The sequence below is a fragment of the Meleagris gallopavo genome, chromosome 2 (assembly GCF_905368555.1).
Source record: "Meleagris gallopavo chromosome 2, MGAL_WU_HG_1.1, whole genome shotgun sequence".
Lineage (NCBI taxonomy): Eukaryota > Metazoa > Chordata > Aves > Galliformes > Phasianidae > Meleagris > Meleagris gallopavo.
This window is the reverse complement of record NC_139405.1, coordinates 62,504,310-62,518,371: the sequence shown is the minus strand read 5'-3', so window position 1 is coordinate 62,518,371 and position 14,062 is coordinate 62,504,310. Positions and strand designations below refer to the sequence as shown.

The following is a 14,062-nucleotide window of genomic DNA, read 5'->3' as shown; positions in this document are numbered from 1 at the left end:
TTTTCAATACGCTTTACCCTGCTAGTTCCTCAGGAATGCACTGTCACCATAGACAGGTGAAATGTGAGAAATTCAAAAGGGGCTACCACTTTCATCTCCTCTACATAGCCAGCTACCTACTCATTTCGTGGAGGAAAAATCCGCTTTAAGACATTTGGCAGCTGCTCCCAGTGTATGAAGATGAACTTGCCTGGAGTTAGAAAGTATGTTTTCCACTTACGATGAAAGCAGATAATATATAATTAAATTGCCTGGAATGTGTCTGGTTGACAGTCTTAATTTAGTGTAATGCTCTGAGGCTCTTTGTTTAAGAAACATTTCTGAAAAGTGGTTGAAATTAATTCAACAGATGATTAAGGGAAACACAGTGTTTTTAAAAACAGTGTTATGATTATTTCTCTTAGCAGGTCTATCCACGCTGGAGAGAAGAGTTTGATTGGAGGTAATCTTTGTGGCAGACAAACACCATTTGTTGTCCCTACGAAAAACTATTCTAAATCCAAGTTAAAAACCTCGAGAAAAAAATACTTATAAATTCACACATACTCCATAGCAGGCCGTTGATAGCATATGGCAGCTAAATATGCCAAGGATTCTTTCAAGCATACGCCGCTGCTTAGCAGCTCCCAGTTGCCAAAGTACTTGTGTATGACATCCCCCAGTGACCCAGGTGATACCCATGCTCTCTGCAGCTCTCTTGCAATGTCTCCTTTCCAAAGACAAGGACCACACTGACTGAATGAGCTTTCCTTCCCCATGTCTTCAGTGCTAAGACTACATATTTCTTTATGTAGTTTGTACCACCATGCACTTTACGAAGGAACTTTTATGAGCTGTCTTCCTTCAGAGATTTCTGAACGCTTCAGTAAACAGGGTTTTGAGAATTCCTTCTTCTGATTTTAATGTTGACTTGATTTTCTATGATATTCTAAAGTTGATCTTAGGTTAAATATGCAAAAATTATCTCTGAATATAAATATATGTGCTTCAGTCAAACCTCTGACTTTGATGAAGAAAGAAAGGGCGCAAACATCAGTACTGTGGAAGCTGAAATTTTGCATGAGGAAAGGCTTGTGCAAAAAGATAATATCATTTTTATTAGATTGATATATTTGAAAAGAAAAATCCACCACCAACAAAACTTTAAAATCACATGAGTATCTCTTCAGATCTGAAATTCAAGCACCAATAGTGAAAGATCTTTTGAATTCCATTAACTCAGCTCTGCACAGGAATCCCTATTGAAAGGTGAGGGGAATTTGCATCAAAATCTGATGAGAAATTACCTCAAGTGATTTATTTTTTTTTACTGTACCCTGACAAAGCTGTGCAACCCACTGAGCCAGCTATGCTTCTTCCATATCACAGACCCTGGACTGGTTGGTTGGTCACATTTCTGCATAGGTTCCATATTCCCATTCAGCTTTCACTCATGCGATCTTATGCCTCCTCGTCAGTTCTCTTACCAGTAGGTTGCTCAGAATCAATAAGAAGACACAGCACACAATTTTGTGCAAAAACAAAGGCATTGGCTCTGCTGGACTTGTGTCAGCATTTGCACAAAACAAACAGAATAGGATCATCTTGCATAGCTCTCCCTTTAAAATACCTTGCTGCTCAAAGCAGACATATGTCAAAAATTAATAGAACCATAATATTATTCCTGTTTAAATCATTGTTGTTAATATCACATGTCTAAGGTAGTAAACCAATGAAAGTTCCTTCAGTTATTTTGGAAAGACCGAGAATACAGCTACTGCTCAAAAACGTGAAAAGCCGACAGTATGGCACCGTCCTGTGGTGCTACCTTGTAATTACACCTGCAAATTCCGACACCGGTTGAGTTTTGCTTGACATTTACACAATCGGGAAGGATGCAATATATGGTTCTTATTTAAAGGCATTTTCAGATTGATTCTGCAGCACTCTAGATCTCTAAACTGTAAAGCACAGGGTTTGATCTGAATTACTTTTTGATGATGTTCCTGAGGAACGCAAATATGTCTGTAAGACTGAACATCACTGCCTCAGTGACCTCAGTACTTGCTCTCAAGTCAACTGACAAAACAGGAGCAAAGTCTGTTCTAGGGCATGCTAAAATATACCACAAGTAGCTGTCAGAATACAGAAAGGCTTTACACTTCTGTCTGGGTACTTTGTCTCTTTTAGAATAAAAACAGCTACTAAACACATTGAGATAAGTTAAAACTCTCGCTTTAAAACACCATTCCAAATCCTGCTCACCCACTCAATTTTTGCAGCTGATCAAGACGGCATAAGTCAGGCAGGATTTTTCTCCATGGACTGTTAAACATGCCAACTCAACAGGTTGCTTTAGGAACAGGTTTTCTGCTCTTGCTGTTTGGTTTTGCAGACGCTGGGTTGAAGTTCTGTGTTTGCAGCATAAGGGATAAAGGAGACAGAAAGATCTCTGGTAGGGAACGTGGCAATTGTCCATAATAAAACCAAATGCATCAAATAGGCGTTCCTATTGAAGATTGTCCCCAGTTCAGTTACCCATTTGTCAAATCAAATTGACATCATTTTCTGTTGGAAAAATAACCAGCCTTATTCTGAATTTGAGGAATAGGATTAGCTACTTCTGGAAACATGGAGAGGATGGAAGGAAACAGATAACAATACAAAGCACTGTGATGAGAGAGAGGAGTTTCCTAAGTGCACTGTTTTGTATGTTACTAAATGCTGAATAAGAAAAAGAAACAAAAATGCATTGAAGACTCCTAAAAGTATCACATGTAGCCTTTCAAAACTTTACAGCTCTGGCTGACACAGCTAATGGATACATACAAATGCATTCATAGTGAAGAAAAAAAAACAGGAGGGGAACCTCAGTGTCCTCCATCTGCCCTGGGGTGCATGAGTCTTGTCTTATTGATAGTCCACTGCTTGATTTACATTAAATGCTTTCAAATGTTTCACATTTGTGATTTTCAAATCCAATAATAATTAAACTTTGTTTCATATGAACTACACAATACAGGTAACTTAGATTCTTACACAATCTTTCAAAAATATATACCAATCAACAGCACTCGGCTGTATGGCAGATATTCAGAAAGCTAATAGCATGTTTCAGTTCAAAAATAATAGCTGCCTGTTTTGGTGTTGTTGTTGTTGTTGGTTGGTTGGTTGGGTGGATTTTGTTGTTATTGTTGTTGTTTTTGTTTTGTTTTTTGTGGGTTTTTTTTTTTTTTCATCTGAACAATGCATGGAGAGAAGTGAAAAAGTTCCTGTGTTGGCTGTAGTTATTTTTCACAGTTTCTAATGCTGGGTCACAGAAGATACAAAGGTTTTACAGCCCCACTATAAAGCAGCTCTTTATCTTTTCTCTGCTAATTCTGTGGTGGCACATTTAACAAAACTAGGAAAGTGGAGATAATGTGGATGTTTGCAGATTAAATGTCAGGTAATAAATAACACTAATTTCACATACCTGCAAGTGTAAAGACACCTTATCACTGTTTTAGTTTCTTACTCTTTGTAATGCCTGCCAACATTTTAACCCAAGCAAATTGCAGTATTGTTTTTGCTGTTTTTTCACTGGGATAAAATACACAGTCATAATATCCTTTTATCAGATTTCATGGTATAAAAAGGACTTTGGCGCTTAATTCACACTATACGTTGCTGAGACAAATTCAGACCTCCTGTTTTGGAAGATGCATTTATCCTATCTTTTAGTTTTTTTGTTTTCTTCTCACAGTGGTCTGAGTACCGCTTGCCCAAGAAGATGCAGCTGTGACCCTGCCCAGTCAGTGCAATGCTACAGAGCTACAGAGATCCCCAGAGAGATTCCTTTCGCTACTAGAAGGCTCTACATCAGCCACAGCAAAATTAAGCAACTCCAGGTAGGAAAAATCCAGTAGAAATACCATATATGATGTGCTGTGTCTGAAAGTCATATTTCCCAAGTGGTGGACTTAGAATGGAAAGGAAAATCTTATTCCAGGTTCTAAAAGCTGGTGAAATTGGTGCTAGATCTGTTTTCGGTTTTAAACACTTGTGAAATATATGTAAAAATATACCCATCTTGTTTTTTATATGCAATTCAAAAAACCTGTCACAAGTAGACAAATGTTAACTTGTTTTTATAGGAACAAATAACCACTGACTTAAAGAGTTATTTTTTAACTTCTTGAAAGCTTCTGATGCAATGTAAATCTTTTCCATAGCAAATGGAAGGGTTTTACATAGCTAGAATGAAACTGAATTTCTTTTCCCCCTCCTGAGTTGTAAGTTTCAGATAAAACTGCTATTAGAAATAACAGTAGGAGTTAGTAATTAAGGCTTGATCATTCATTGTTAGAGATCAAGGCAGTGTGAAATGATAAAAGCAATTCTGGGTCTTCCTGGTGTTGTCATCTACCTAGAGCCATAAAAACAATTGTTATTTTTGTTTTGTTTTGTTTTTTGTTTTGTTTTGTTTTCCTAATTGAGACATCACTGAATCATATTATTAAAGTCATTATCAGTGCAAGTTGCACTGGACGTGCAAGCAATATTTTTCTGTTTTCCATCTTAAAATAGTTTTATATAATAAATATGATTTCTATATGTCAACACAAGGGAACTATAACCCATATTATGCATACTTGCCATATTATGCATACTTCTTATGTATCACTTTATTACAAATAGTAAGAAAGGCACCATTTTGGAGAAAAACATTTACTTTTTAGTATACCTGTTCTCTTACAAAGAATACATCCTTAACTGCATCTTTGATTTTGTTCTCAGGACTGAACAAAATGAGCTAAGGCAACAGCTGGGATACCCTGTTGCCCATTGAGAAACACCCTGAATCATTTTGCAGTTTAACTCCTCTTTGAAGTTTACTCCTCTTTTAGCTGTTACTGTTATCTATGATTTTCTTATTGCAGTTCACATACCTACAAGAGTCAAAGTTTATTCATATGATATAGTTATATCAATGTGCTATGTGCAATGTGTTAAATTAATGAACTCTTTAATGAATTCTTATGAGGAAACAGGTCTTCTGTACAGAAGTATTGTTTTATTATTATTATTTTTAAATAATCAAGATGAGCCATTTTTCCTTTCCTAGGCTATTTGTCCATGCCTGTCAGCTATTCCTAAGCTACCATATACTCAGCACTCAAGTATTGTGTTCAGTTTTGGGCCTCTCACTATGAGAAAGACATGGAAGCCCTGAAGTATATCCAGAGAAGGGCAATGAAGCTTGTGAGGGTACTGGAGAACAAGTCTTAGGGGGATCTGAGACTGTTTAGTCTGGAGGAGGCTTAAGGGAGACCTTGCTCTCTACAGCCATCGGAAAGGAGGTTGTGATGAGGTGGGGGTCAGCCTTTTCTCCTGTGTAACTACGACAGGATCAGAGGGAATGGCTTCAAGTTGCATCAGGAGAGGTTCAGGCTAAATAGAAAAATTTCTTCTCTGAAAGAGTTGTCAAGCACTGGAATAGGCTGCCCAGGAAGGCAGTGGAGTCACCATCCCTGGAGGTGCTCAAGAAACATTAAGATGTACTAAGGGACATGATTTAGTGGGGAAATACTAGTCGTAGGTAGACGGTTGGACTGAATGATATTGGAGGTCTTATCCAACCTTGATAACTCTACGATTCTATATGAGTAAAACAGCCTTAGGTTCTGGCTAGAAAAAAAGGCAGGTATTTGTTATAAAGCATTCAAATGTTGGTTATAAGCAAATAGAGCAGTAGAATAAATGTTTTGTGACCCTTTAGGGCAAGCAAATGGCAAATCCATCTAAGGAAATAGTTTTTCACTTTATACATTAATTTAACTGAACAATCACTATGTCTTACTTCTACTATCAGCTTTACTCTGAAAGGAAATAAGTCACTTATGTTATTTGTCTGTAATTATGTAAATTCTTTACTTAAGATTAAATGGGGTTTGTGAGTAGATTTTTTCAGTCTTCTCTGACAAATCATACTTTTGATTTCCTGACATTGTAAATACATATGCTTAATTTAACACAGCTGAACAATTTTATTGGCTTACATAATAGTGTTTGTAGGAACAGGTTTTGATTTCTGGTTGTAAACTACATATCTGCAAGTGCTAGGGGAACTCTATAGTTGTTTGTTTGTTTTTACCTTTTTTTTTTTTTCTTTCTCTGTGTGTGTGTTTGATTGATTATTTTGTTTTTGTTTTCCCTTACTTTTTAATTGCTTCATTTGCAGCATCTGATAAAAAAGAAAATATTTGCAAAAAGAAGTTGAATCTAAGCCTAGACTTTTCACAGCCAACTTCCATCAGTCTTTCATATGTAATTATTCACATATAATATGATTTGGCAACTAACACCTCAGAAAAATAAGCAAATATTCTCTCAACCTGAGCACTAATTACTTCTGGACTTTACAATGGTCAATATTAAAACAGTAAAGAAATTGAAAAGAAGTTTATATGCTAAATACAGTATGTTTTGAAGAAAAGGAAGAAAAAAAGCAGATCTCTTTTATTCACATCAGTTTTGCACTTTTTCTTGACAGGGTTGGTCACTATTAAATGTTGGGTTTTTTGCTTTTGGTATTTTTACAAACTAGGAGTTGTTACAAACAGAGTTTGCAGTAACAAAACTGGACTGCTTTTAGTATCTTCTTTCAACAATTTCCATAACCTTCATTTGAAGAATACAATTATAAACTTTTTACTCTCACATTTCGTTTACTTGTAGGTATATTAATAAGTGCTTTTATCTGTTAAAAGAAAATTGCTTCTTTGGCCCACAGAGGAAGAAGCTGTTTTAAGAAACTGCTTAAAAAAAACCCCAGTTCACAAAGCCTGATAAAGCCTATCAAATAGGTGGGAAACAACTCAGAAACATACAAGAATTGGATAAATGAAGAAGGAAGAAATCTTTTATGTCACCTTCTTAGGCTGATTAAAGATACACAAGTATGATAGTCAAATGTATACAATCAGGATCATAGAACAAAACCACTATGCAAAACCTAAGCTACAAAATGATTTATACTGTCTTCCTCGTGCATTAATCACTGGGATTAAACAAACTTTGTAGTGTCTCTCAATGAGACTGAATCATGCTGGCAGCTAATGAGCTCAAGGGAAATAGCATGTAGACTAAAATGTTGGTTTAGCATCTGCTCTGATGAGTACTGATGATGCTTACCAGACACCTGAAGGGAAAATAGAAGAATACACCTTCCTACCTCTTCCATGCAGAACACCTGCATGGAAGTCTTGCTCTGAGCTTTCTGTCATTCCCTTAGAAATTAATTTTTAGAAAACAAGCATGTAGGCCAATGGGCAGCATCTCCGAAAATTTCAAAGAAGCTGTTTAAGTAACTCATGTGTTCTAACAACTCCTAGATTCACCCTCATTCTATCCCTCTTCATTTCTTGGCGTAGAGTAACTGCCAGATTCATTCACTTCTTAACCTGAGACACAGGATAACATGCTTGATAAGTAAGCAGGTTCCAAAAGAACAGAAAAAAAGAAAAAAAGAAACAATTAGTATACCCTATATATAATAGTCACAGTTAACATCTAAGTTTCATTTAACACTACAAAGTATCTGTTAATTACTAAGTAACAAAAAACTAAATCGTTGTAACAGCAATTTGTTCCACACACATGATTTTCAGACCAAATTGATCTTATACTTTGATCTCATACTTTTGGGTTGGTCATCTCAGTATGGTCACTTTAAAGAAAAGAAGAGATAGTGGAGAGGATGAAGAAATACAGGTTTAGTTTCCTGCTAAAAATTCATTGTAGGAAGAAGAGGTGATGGGCATGTATCTGAAGAAATAATGCTGCAGTTATGATATATAGAAATAGCTGTATGTCAAACACAAAGCTACATATGTAACAACTACCTATTCCCTGCAAGGATTTCTGCCACAGGTGACATTAGCTATCTATTTTACATAGCCTACCTGCCAGGCAGAAATAAATGGTGACACGCTGGAACAGGTTGTCCAAGGAGGCTGTGGATGCCCCGTCCCCAGAAGCATTCAAGGCCAGGCTGGATGTGGCTCTGGGCAGCCTGGTCTGGTGGTTGGTGACACTGCATACAGTAGGGGGGTTGAAACTAGATGATCATTGTGGTCCTTTTCATCCCAGGTCATTCTATGACTCTATGACAATAAGGACTTAAACAATACAATTCTCGAATCATAAGTAAGTATGGGCAAACTGAAGGTACCTATAGTGACACCTCTTTTGTTACTGCACCATTTATCTTCGTTTCTTATTCTGTAAGAACATAGAGTAGTAATGGTCAGAGCATGCAGAACAAGCAATCTGTGAGGTGACTTATAAATACTACATATTGTCACAGAATTATTTTTATCTTTTATCTCTTTAAGATTACTGACTTCAGAAGAATGTCAGCCCTGGAAGAGCTAGTCCTGTCATGCAGTGGTACAGAATCAATAGAAAATAACACTTTCAAAGCTCTGAGCACCTTGAAGTCCCTCGAACTCTACAAAAACCAGCTGAAGCAAATACCTATCTTCCTCCCATCTGGCCTTGAAATTTTAAAACTCGCCGATAATTCCATCAATACTTTGCATGCGACTGATTTTGAAGGTTTGGTAAAACTAAGAGTGCTTGATATCAGGAACAACTTGATTGCAACTCTGCCTTCGAGTGCATTTTCTTCCCTCTTCAATTTACAGAGTCTCATTCTGGATGGCAACAACATGGAATCTGTGTCTGCACCAGTTAAGCTTCCAAGGTTGAAATATCTAAGCATGGCTGACAACAAACTAAACTCTCTCCCAACCAGCTTCTTTACATCTTTCAAAAATCTACAGTTTCTCAGTTTAAGTGGAAACTTTCTGACAAAAGTGCCCCTTGACCTACCTAAATCCTTGCTGTCACTAAAACTAGAGAAAAACCAACTCAAAACAGTACGACTTCAAGACATGAAACATCTAGAAAACTTGTCTGAGTTCTTCCTTTCAGAAAATCAGTTGACATCAATAGATGGTGCCCATCTCCTTCCTAATTTAACAACATTGGAGCTCTCTAAGAACCAGCTCCAGGATCTGCCACTCAGGCTGCCAGGCAGACTGCAGAAACTTGACTGCAGCAATAACCTGATTCAGAGGGTGACAGCACAAGAATTCCAAGGACTACAGGACCTGAAACATTTGTTTCTTGACAACAACGCTGTCAGCATGTTCGAGGCAGGAGCCCTTCAGCAGTGTGCACAGCTTTCTAACCTAGCACTGGAACAGAATCTCCTTATTTCTATCCCACTGAGGCAAGTGATTCTGAGAACAGCTGATTCACAGACACCATTTCTCCATCCTTAGATTTTGAGAATGAGGGCCAAAGTGAAAAAAATAAATTGCTTTCAGACCTAGTCATAGTGGAAATCTACCCATGCCATAAACCATCTGTCATAACTGGAACTAATTAGCACTGATTAGCTGTTTTCATTACATATGTGGTCCCTGGTGACCCTTCTTTCATATTTCTCTGCCAGTAAGGCTGCTTTATTTAATTAACACATGAATAAGAGGAATCTGCTAGTAGAGTGTAACAGTGATTATTGAGAAGCTATACTGCTGCTTAGATTTATCTTCTCCCATTATACAAAATTAATAAAGCATTCAATAAAAAAGAAAGTTAGCATGTTTAAAGCTGAAGTTTCCACCAATCACATAGTTTATTATTGTTAAAATATTAAGATTTTGGGAGATGAGTCTGGTCTAAAAGGATGTGTTTTTCGGTGGATATTATAATTACTATCTTCATTAAATTCACACATTATAAAGTTCTTGGATTGCTTGTAAAATCTCCTGCTTCTGGCCATAAGCAAAATTTCAGCCAAAGGCGCACAGAAGAAACATTTGTTGGGCTCACGCTATTCCTTAATGCCTTGCTCACAGTGTTGGTCCTGGCCATTATCAGAGATGGTGTGTTAAACCAAATGGAAGCTTGCCAGATATAAAATGGCAATTTTGTTATTTCAAAAATCTGTGCAATAAGATGGCATCAAAGTAATCATGTAATTCCCTTAACATCAACTTCTCTAACACAACTACACCATTAAGCCCTGTTTTCATGGCTTGTGGACAGGTTTAACTGCACAAACAAATAATGCAATAAAATTTCAATTTGTTTACCATGAGATCCTTTAGCATTTGAATCTATCTGGTTGAAGCTTTACAATCTGAAAGTGATTTAGTGGTGTATAAATATTTGATTTCAGTCTGGCTTGACAGGAATGCTTAATGCTTTCCAGTTACATTAGTACTGCCTAATCCATCTTATTTTACAACCCTCATAGTCAAGGGAATTAACAGGAAGGAGTTCTCTATTAGCATCTAAGAAATACAGCTTTTAGGGAGGGATTGGGTTTTTTATTTTCAGCTCAACACAGATTTCAAGGAGAGGCTGTAAACATCAAGTAGGAAAGAAATGAAGAGAAGCAAAATGTGCATACTTAATTTGTGTGCTCCGTGTACCTAATCTACTTGTGCGTGTGTCCATACAACTACCTGTTAATCACCAGTTAGTTGCATGGATGCACAGCAATAAAAGTATTACCACTGACAGAACTACCAGTCACCAGTATCAGAAGTTAAAGAATATAGTTAATGGGGCACAATTAATGGAACTTAGCACTTGTTCAGTTCAGGAAAAATAAAGGTTATTTCCTTTTTTTCCAAAAGGTAAATAATGAAATGAAATTTTCTCTAGCAGAACAACAGTCCAAGTATTTTCAGGTCTCATAGAGAAGAGTCCCAACTCCAGAAAATCTTGCAGAGAGTAACTGGTCAGAATACAGGACTGATGACAGTCAGCTCCTGAACGTACATGGCTTGTCTGCCAGCAGCAGGATCACACATCACATACCCAAATACAGTTACTTCTTCAAGAACAACAGAACTTGAAGTCAAACAATACTGCTGCAAAGCCCAACTTTGGTACGGTGAGATTGTACAAGCTTTAGACTATAATCTGGATAAATATCCCAGGTGATATCCTATTGCCTTTGACATCATTGGCTCTAGGATTTTACTGCAGAGAACATCTTTAACATTACAGTGTCATATTGGACAACTATTATCATTGACTGTATTTAGGTTTCAAAATCAATTAATTGCAGGCATAAGCACTGGTGAGACCAGTGGAATGACTTACCATTTCAACACATGAAATCTTCATCTCACCCAGGGAATATAGCACAATAGAGAACTCCCTTATTCTTGAAATACTCTCATTGAAGTTACGGGGTCTGTGCAAAAAGGGCAACTTCCTTTCAGCCCAAAAGGTCAAATTCAGCTTCACAAAAACAGCCAGTGAAGATCACAATGTACCCTCTATTAATTCTCAAAGCTATCTCAAATCATTTCACTGACATAAAGCCAGATCAGCCTTTGTGGGTTATGGGGCTACTGCTCAATTCCAAATAGTTCTTGGTATTATTATTTATACTTTGTCTGAGAGTTTTCCTGAACAAGTTTCCTTAAAATCTCTAACCATGATCTTAATCTCGTCATCTTGCATACTAAAGGAGTAAAATTCATTTTCTTAAAAACATTTCACACAAATTAACTGGCTTTTCTAATAAGCAGCTTTCACTGATTAGAGCAGAAAAACAGATTGTAAATAAGCTAGACTTCTGAAATAAAAGTCTTATCACACAAATTATAATGCATGAAAACAAGAATGATATCCATCATCTAATATCGTATCTCAAGATACTGGCTTTTCTAAATTCTTTTAAATACAATCACTTATATTTCTCTAAAGTACTATTTCAAAAGACCGTAAAAAGCATTTATGTTCTCCTTGTTGCTGCTTGTTTAAGAATGAAGAATATCATCAGTTGGACTACTTTTAAGTTTATTAAGTTTTGAATCTGCTGGTAGCAAGAGAACAAAAAAATAAGGGAAAAAAAAAGACGAAAAATTCTACTTCTAGTAAAAATTTAGTTATGAACTAAAAAGCTTTTTAAAACAAATCATACACAGAAGTACTTGAGGGAGTACAGTTGCTGTGCTTTTCAAAACTTTTGGTCTTTCATGTTGCTATCATTTGATCATCGGCATGCTTATGGCATTAAATAGTACAAAAAACATTTTTAAGCTTACTTGGCACTCAACTGAATATGCAACTTATCACATATTAAAGCAGGTTAGTATAGGTCAGAACTGCAATAATTTGGGAAAACCATTCAAATGTGCATAGACAGTATCCCAACAACTTCAAATTAAAAGAAAAGGAAAAAAAAAAAAAAAAAGAAAAAAGACATGAACATTTCAGAACCAGATTTTTTTTTCCACTGGAAGACTACATTTTTGTCAGAGATAGTTTTATTTAATATGCTAGATATGCCTGGGCACAAAGAGAATCAGTATAAAGAATATAACAGATTTGTGTTGTTTTATTTCAGACTTCCAGATACCCTTGCTAGATTGGATCTAAAGGGAAATGACATAGAAGATGTTGGAGAACAAGAACTGAAGGACTTGAAACAGCTGCAGGTTTTAAATTTAAGGAACAACAAGATATCCGCCTTGGATCGCAAAGTCTTAGAGTATTTACCTCGTCTCCGGCATCTCTATTTAGATGGAAACCCTTGGAACTGTACTTGTGACCTTCTGAGAACCAGAGGAGTCTTAATGGCCAAAGGAACGGATGTCAGGGGAGGGCAGTGTGCAGCACCAGCAGAACGCCGAGGAGAAAGTTGGATGTCTTCCAAAAAGATTCTGCAGCAGTGTGAAGATAATCTGTCTTCCATAGAAAAAGGCAAGGAGGACAGAAAGAAAATGAAACCCAATGAGGCCTCCAGTGTTGCAGTAAATACAGATGATGATTACTATGATTATGAACTAGATTAATGCCATGGTTAATCTATCATGAATGTTAAAGCTGTCTAGAGCTGTCCACCACCACCAGTATCCCAACTGACAACCAACTTGCTGTGTTGCCATTTAATTTTCCTCTTTAATTTGTACTATAAATGCTAATAGCTGGTGACAAAGGGGCTATAATAAGGATGCCATTATAAACTGAAATTTGTAAAAATAACAGCTGTTTTTCTTTGCCATTAGTACTATATAGCTTGAAGTAAATAAGAATAAAATCACCATCTCTTAGAAAAGCACTCTGTAACTCTGTATGGACTTTTTAATAGTAAAGCATTCTTATAGTTGCATTAAAAAAAAAAAAAAAAAAAAACAGAAATACCGAAAAGCATCATTACCTGTAGTGTGGTGTTCGATATACTTAAACTCAGTTCAGGATGGAGAGTTATATCAGTGTGGTCAATTCCTCAGGATTATTTGGAGGTTCTTGCTTTTGAAATGTTAAGTTCAGTTTTGCAGAAATATTTGCCTCTTTATTTTAGGTAATTTCATAGAATCATAGAATCACAAGGTTGGAAACGACCTGCAAGATCATCTAGTCCAACCGTCCTCCCATTACCATTGCTAATTTGAAACAATGCTAGACCAAACTAACTGAGCTCCAGGCAAAACACAGAGAGCTCATCTTCACCATGACAAATACAACAAACAGAAGAATCAGTGTCCTGGTTAATGAGATTTAATGGTTGTTCCAAAGTTAATTAGTGAATGAAAATGCTGGAGGTCAATTTGATCCAAATTTAATATTGTAAACAAAAGAAGAGGCATTCTCAGGAAATCATTTTCTACCTCTATCTAGACCTAGGATAAGGCCCAATGAGGCAAGGTTATTGCAATAATTTATTTTGGTAGCCAATAAATGAATTGACTGCCATTCAGCTCAAGCTGTTCTATGTATGTATAGCTTTGGGTTCACATGGAAGTGCACGCTGCAAGTGCCCCTTTCACTGGTGGGAACCTTCTAGACTTTTGCAACACAAAAGGGCTTAATGGTATATGCAACAAATCTGATATACGTGCAAATTTTATCAGGCAGTTCCTGAAGTGCTTGAAAATTAAACAAAATTGGAATACCCAGACCACTAAAACCAGCGAATTACAAATAGTAATCTAAGGGGCTTCCTGACAGTTCATAAATCTCAGCTGATAAGTGAGGAGTAGGCACACCAGCAAATTACTTTTCA

At 36.6% G+C, this 14,062-nt stretch overlaps 1 protein-coding gene across 1 annotated transcript; it reads left to right on the top strand.

Moving 5' to 3' along the window:
* The first annotated feature begins 3,680 nt into the window (after positions 1–3,680).
* LOC100551042 (nephrocan-like) lies at positions 3,681–12,851 on the top strand. Its single transcript, XM_019613023.2, has 3 exons — positions 3,681–3,869; positions 8,358–9,259; positions 12,404–12,851. The coding sequence occupies exons 1-3, from the start codon at positions 3,681–3,683 to the stop codon at positions 12,849–12,851; spliced, it is 1,539 nt and encodes a 512-aa protein (XP_019468568.2).
* Positions 12,852–14,062: the final 1,211 nt, after the last annotated feature.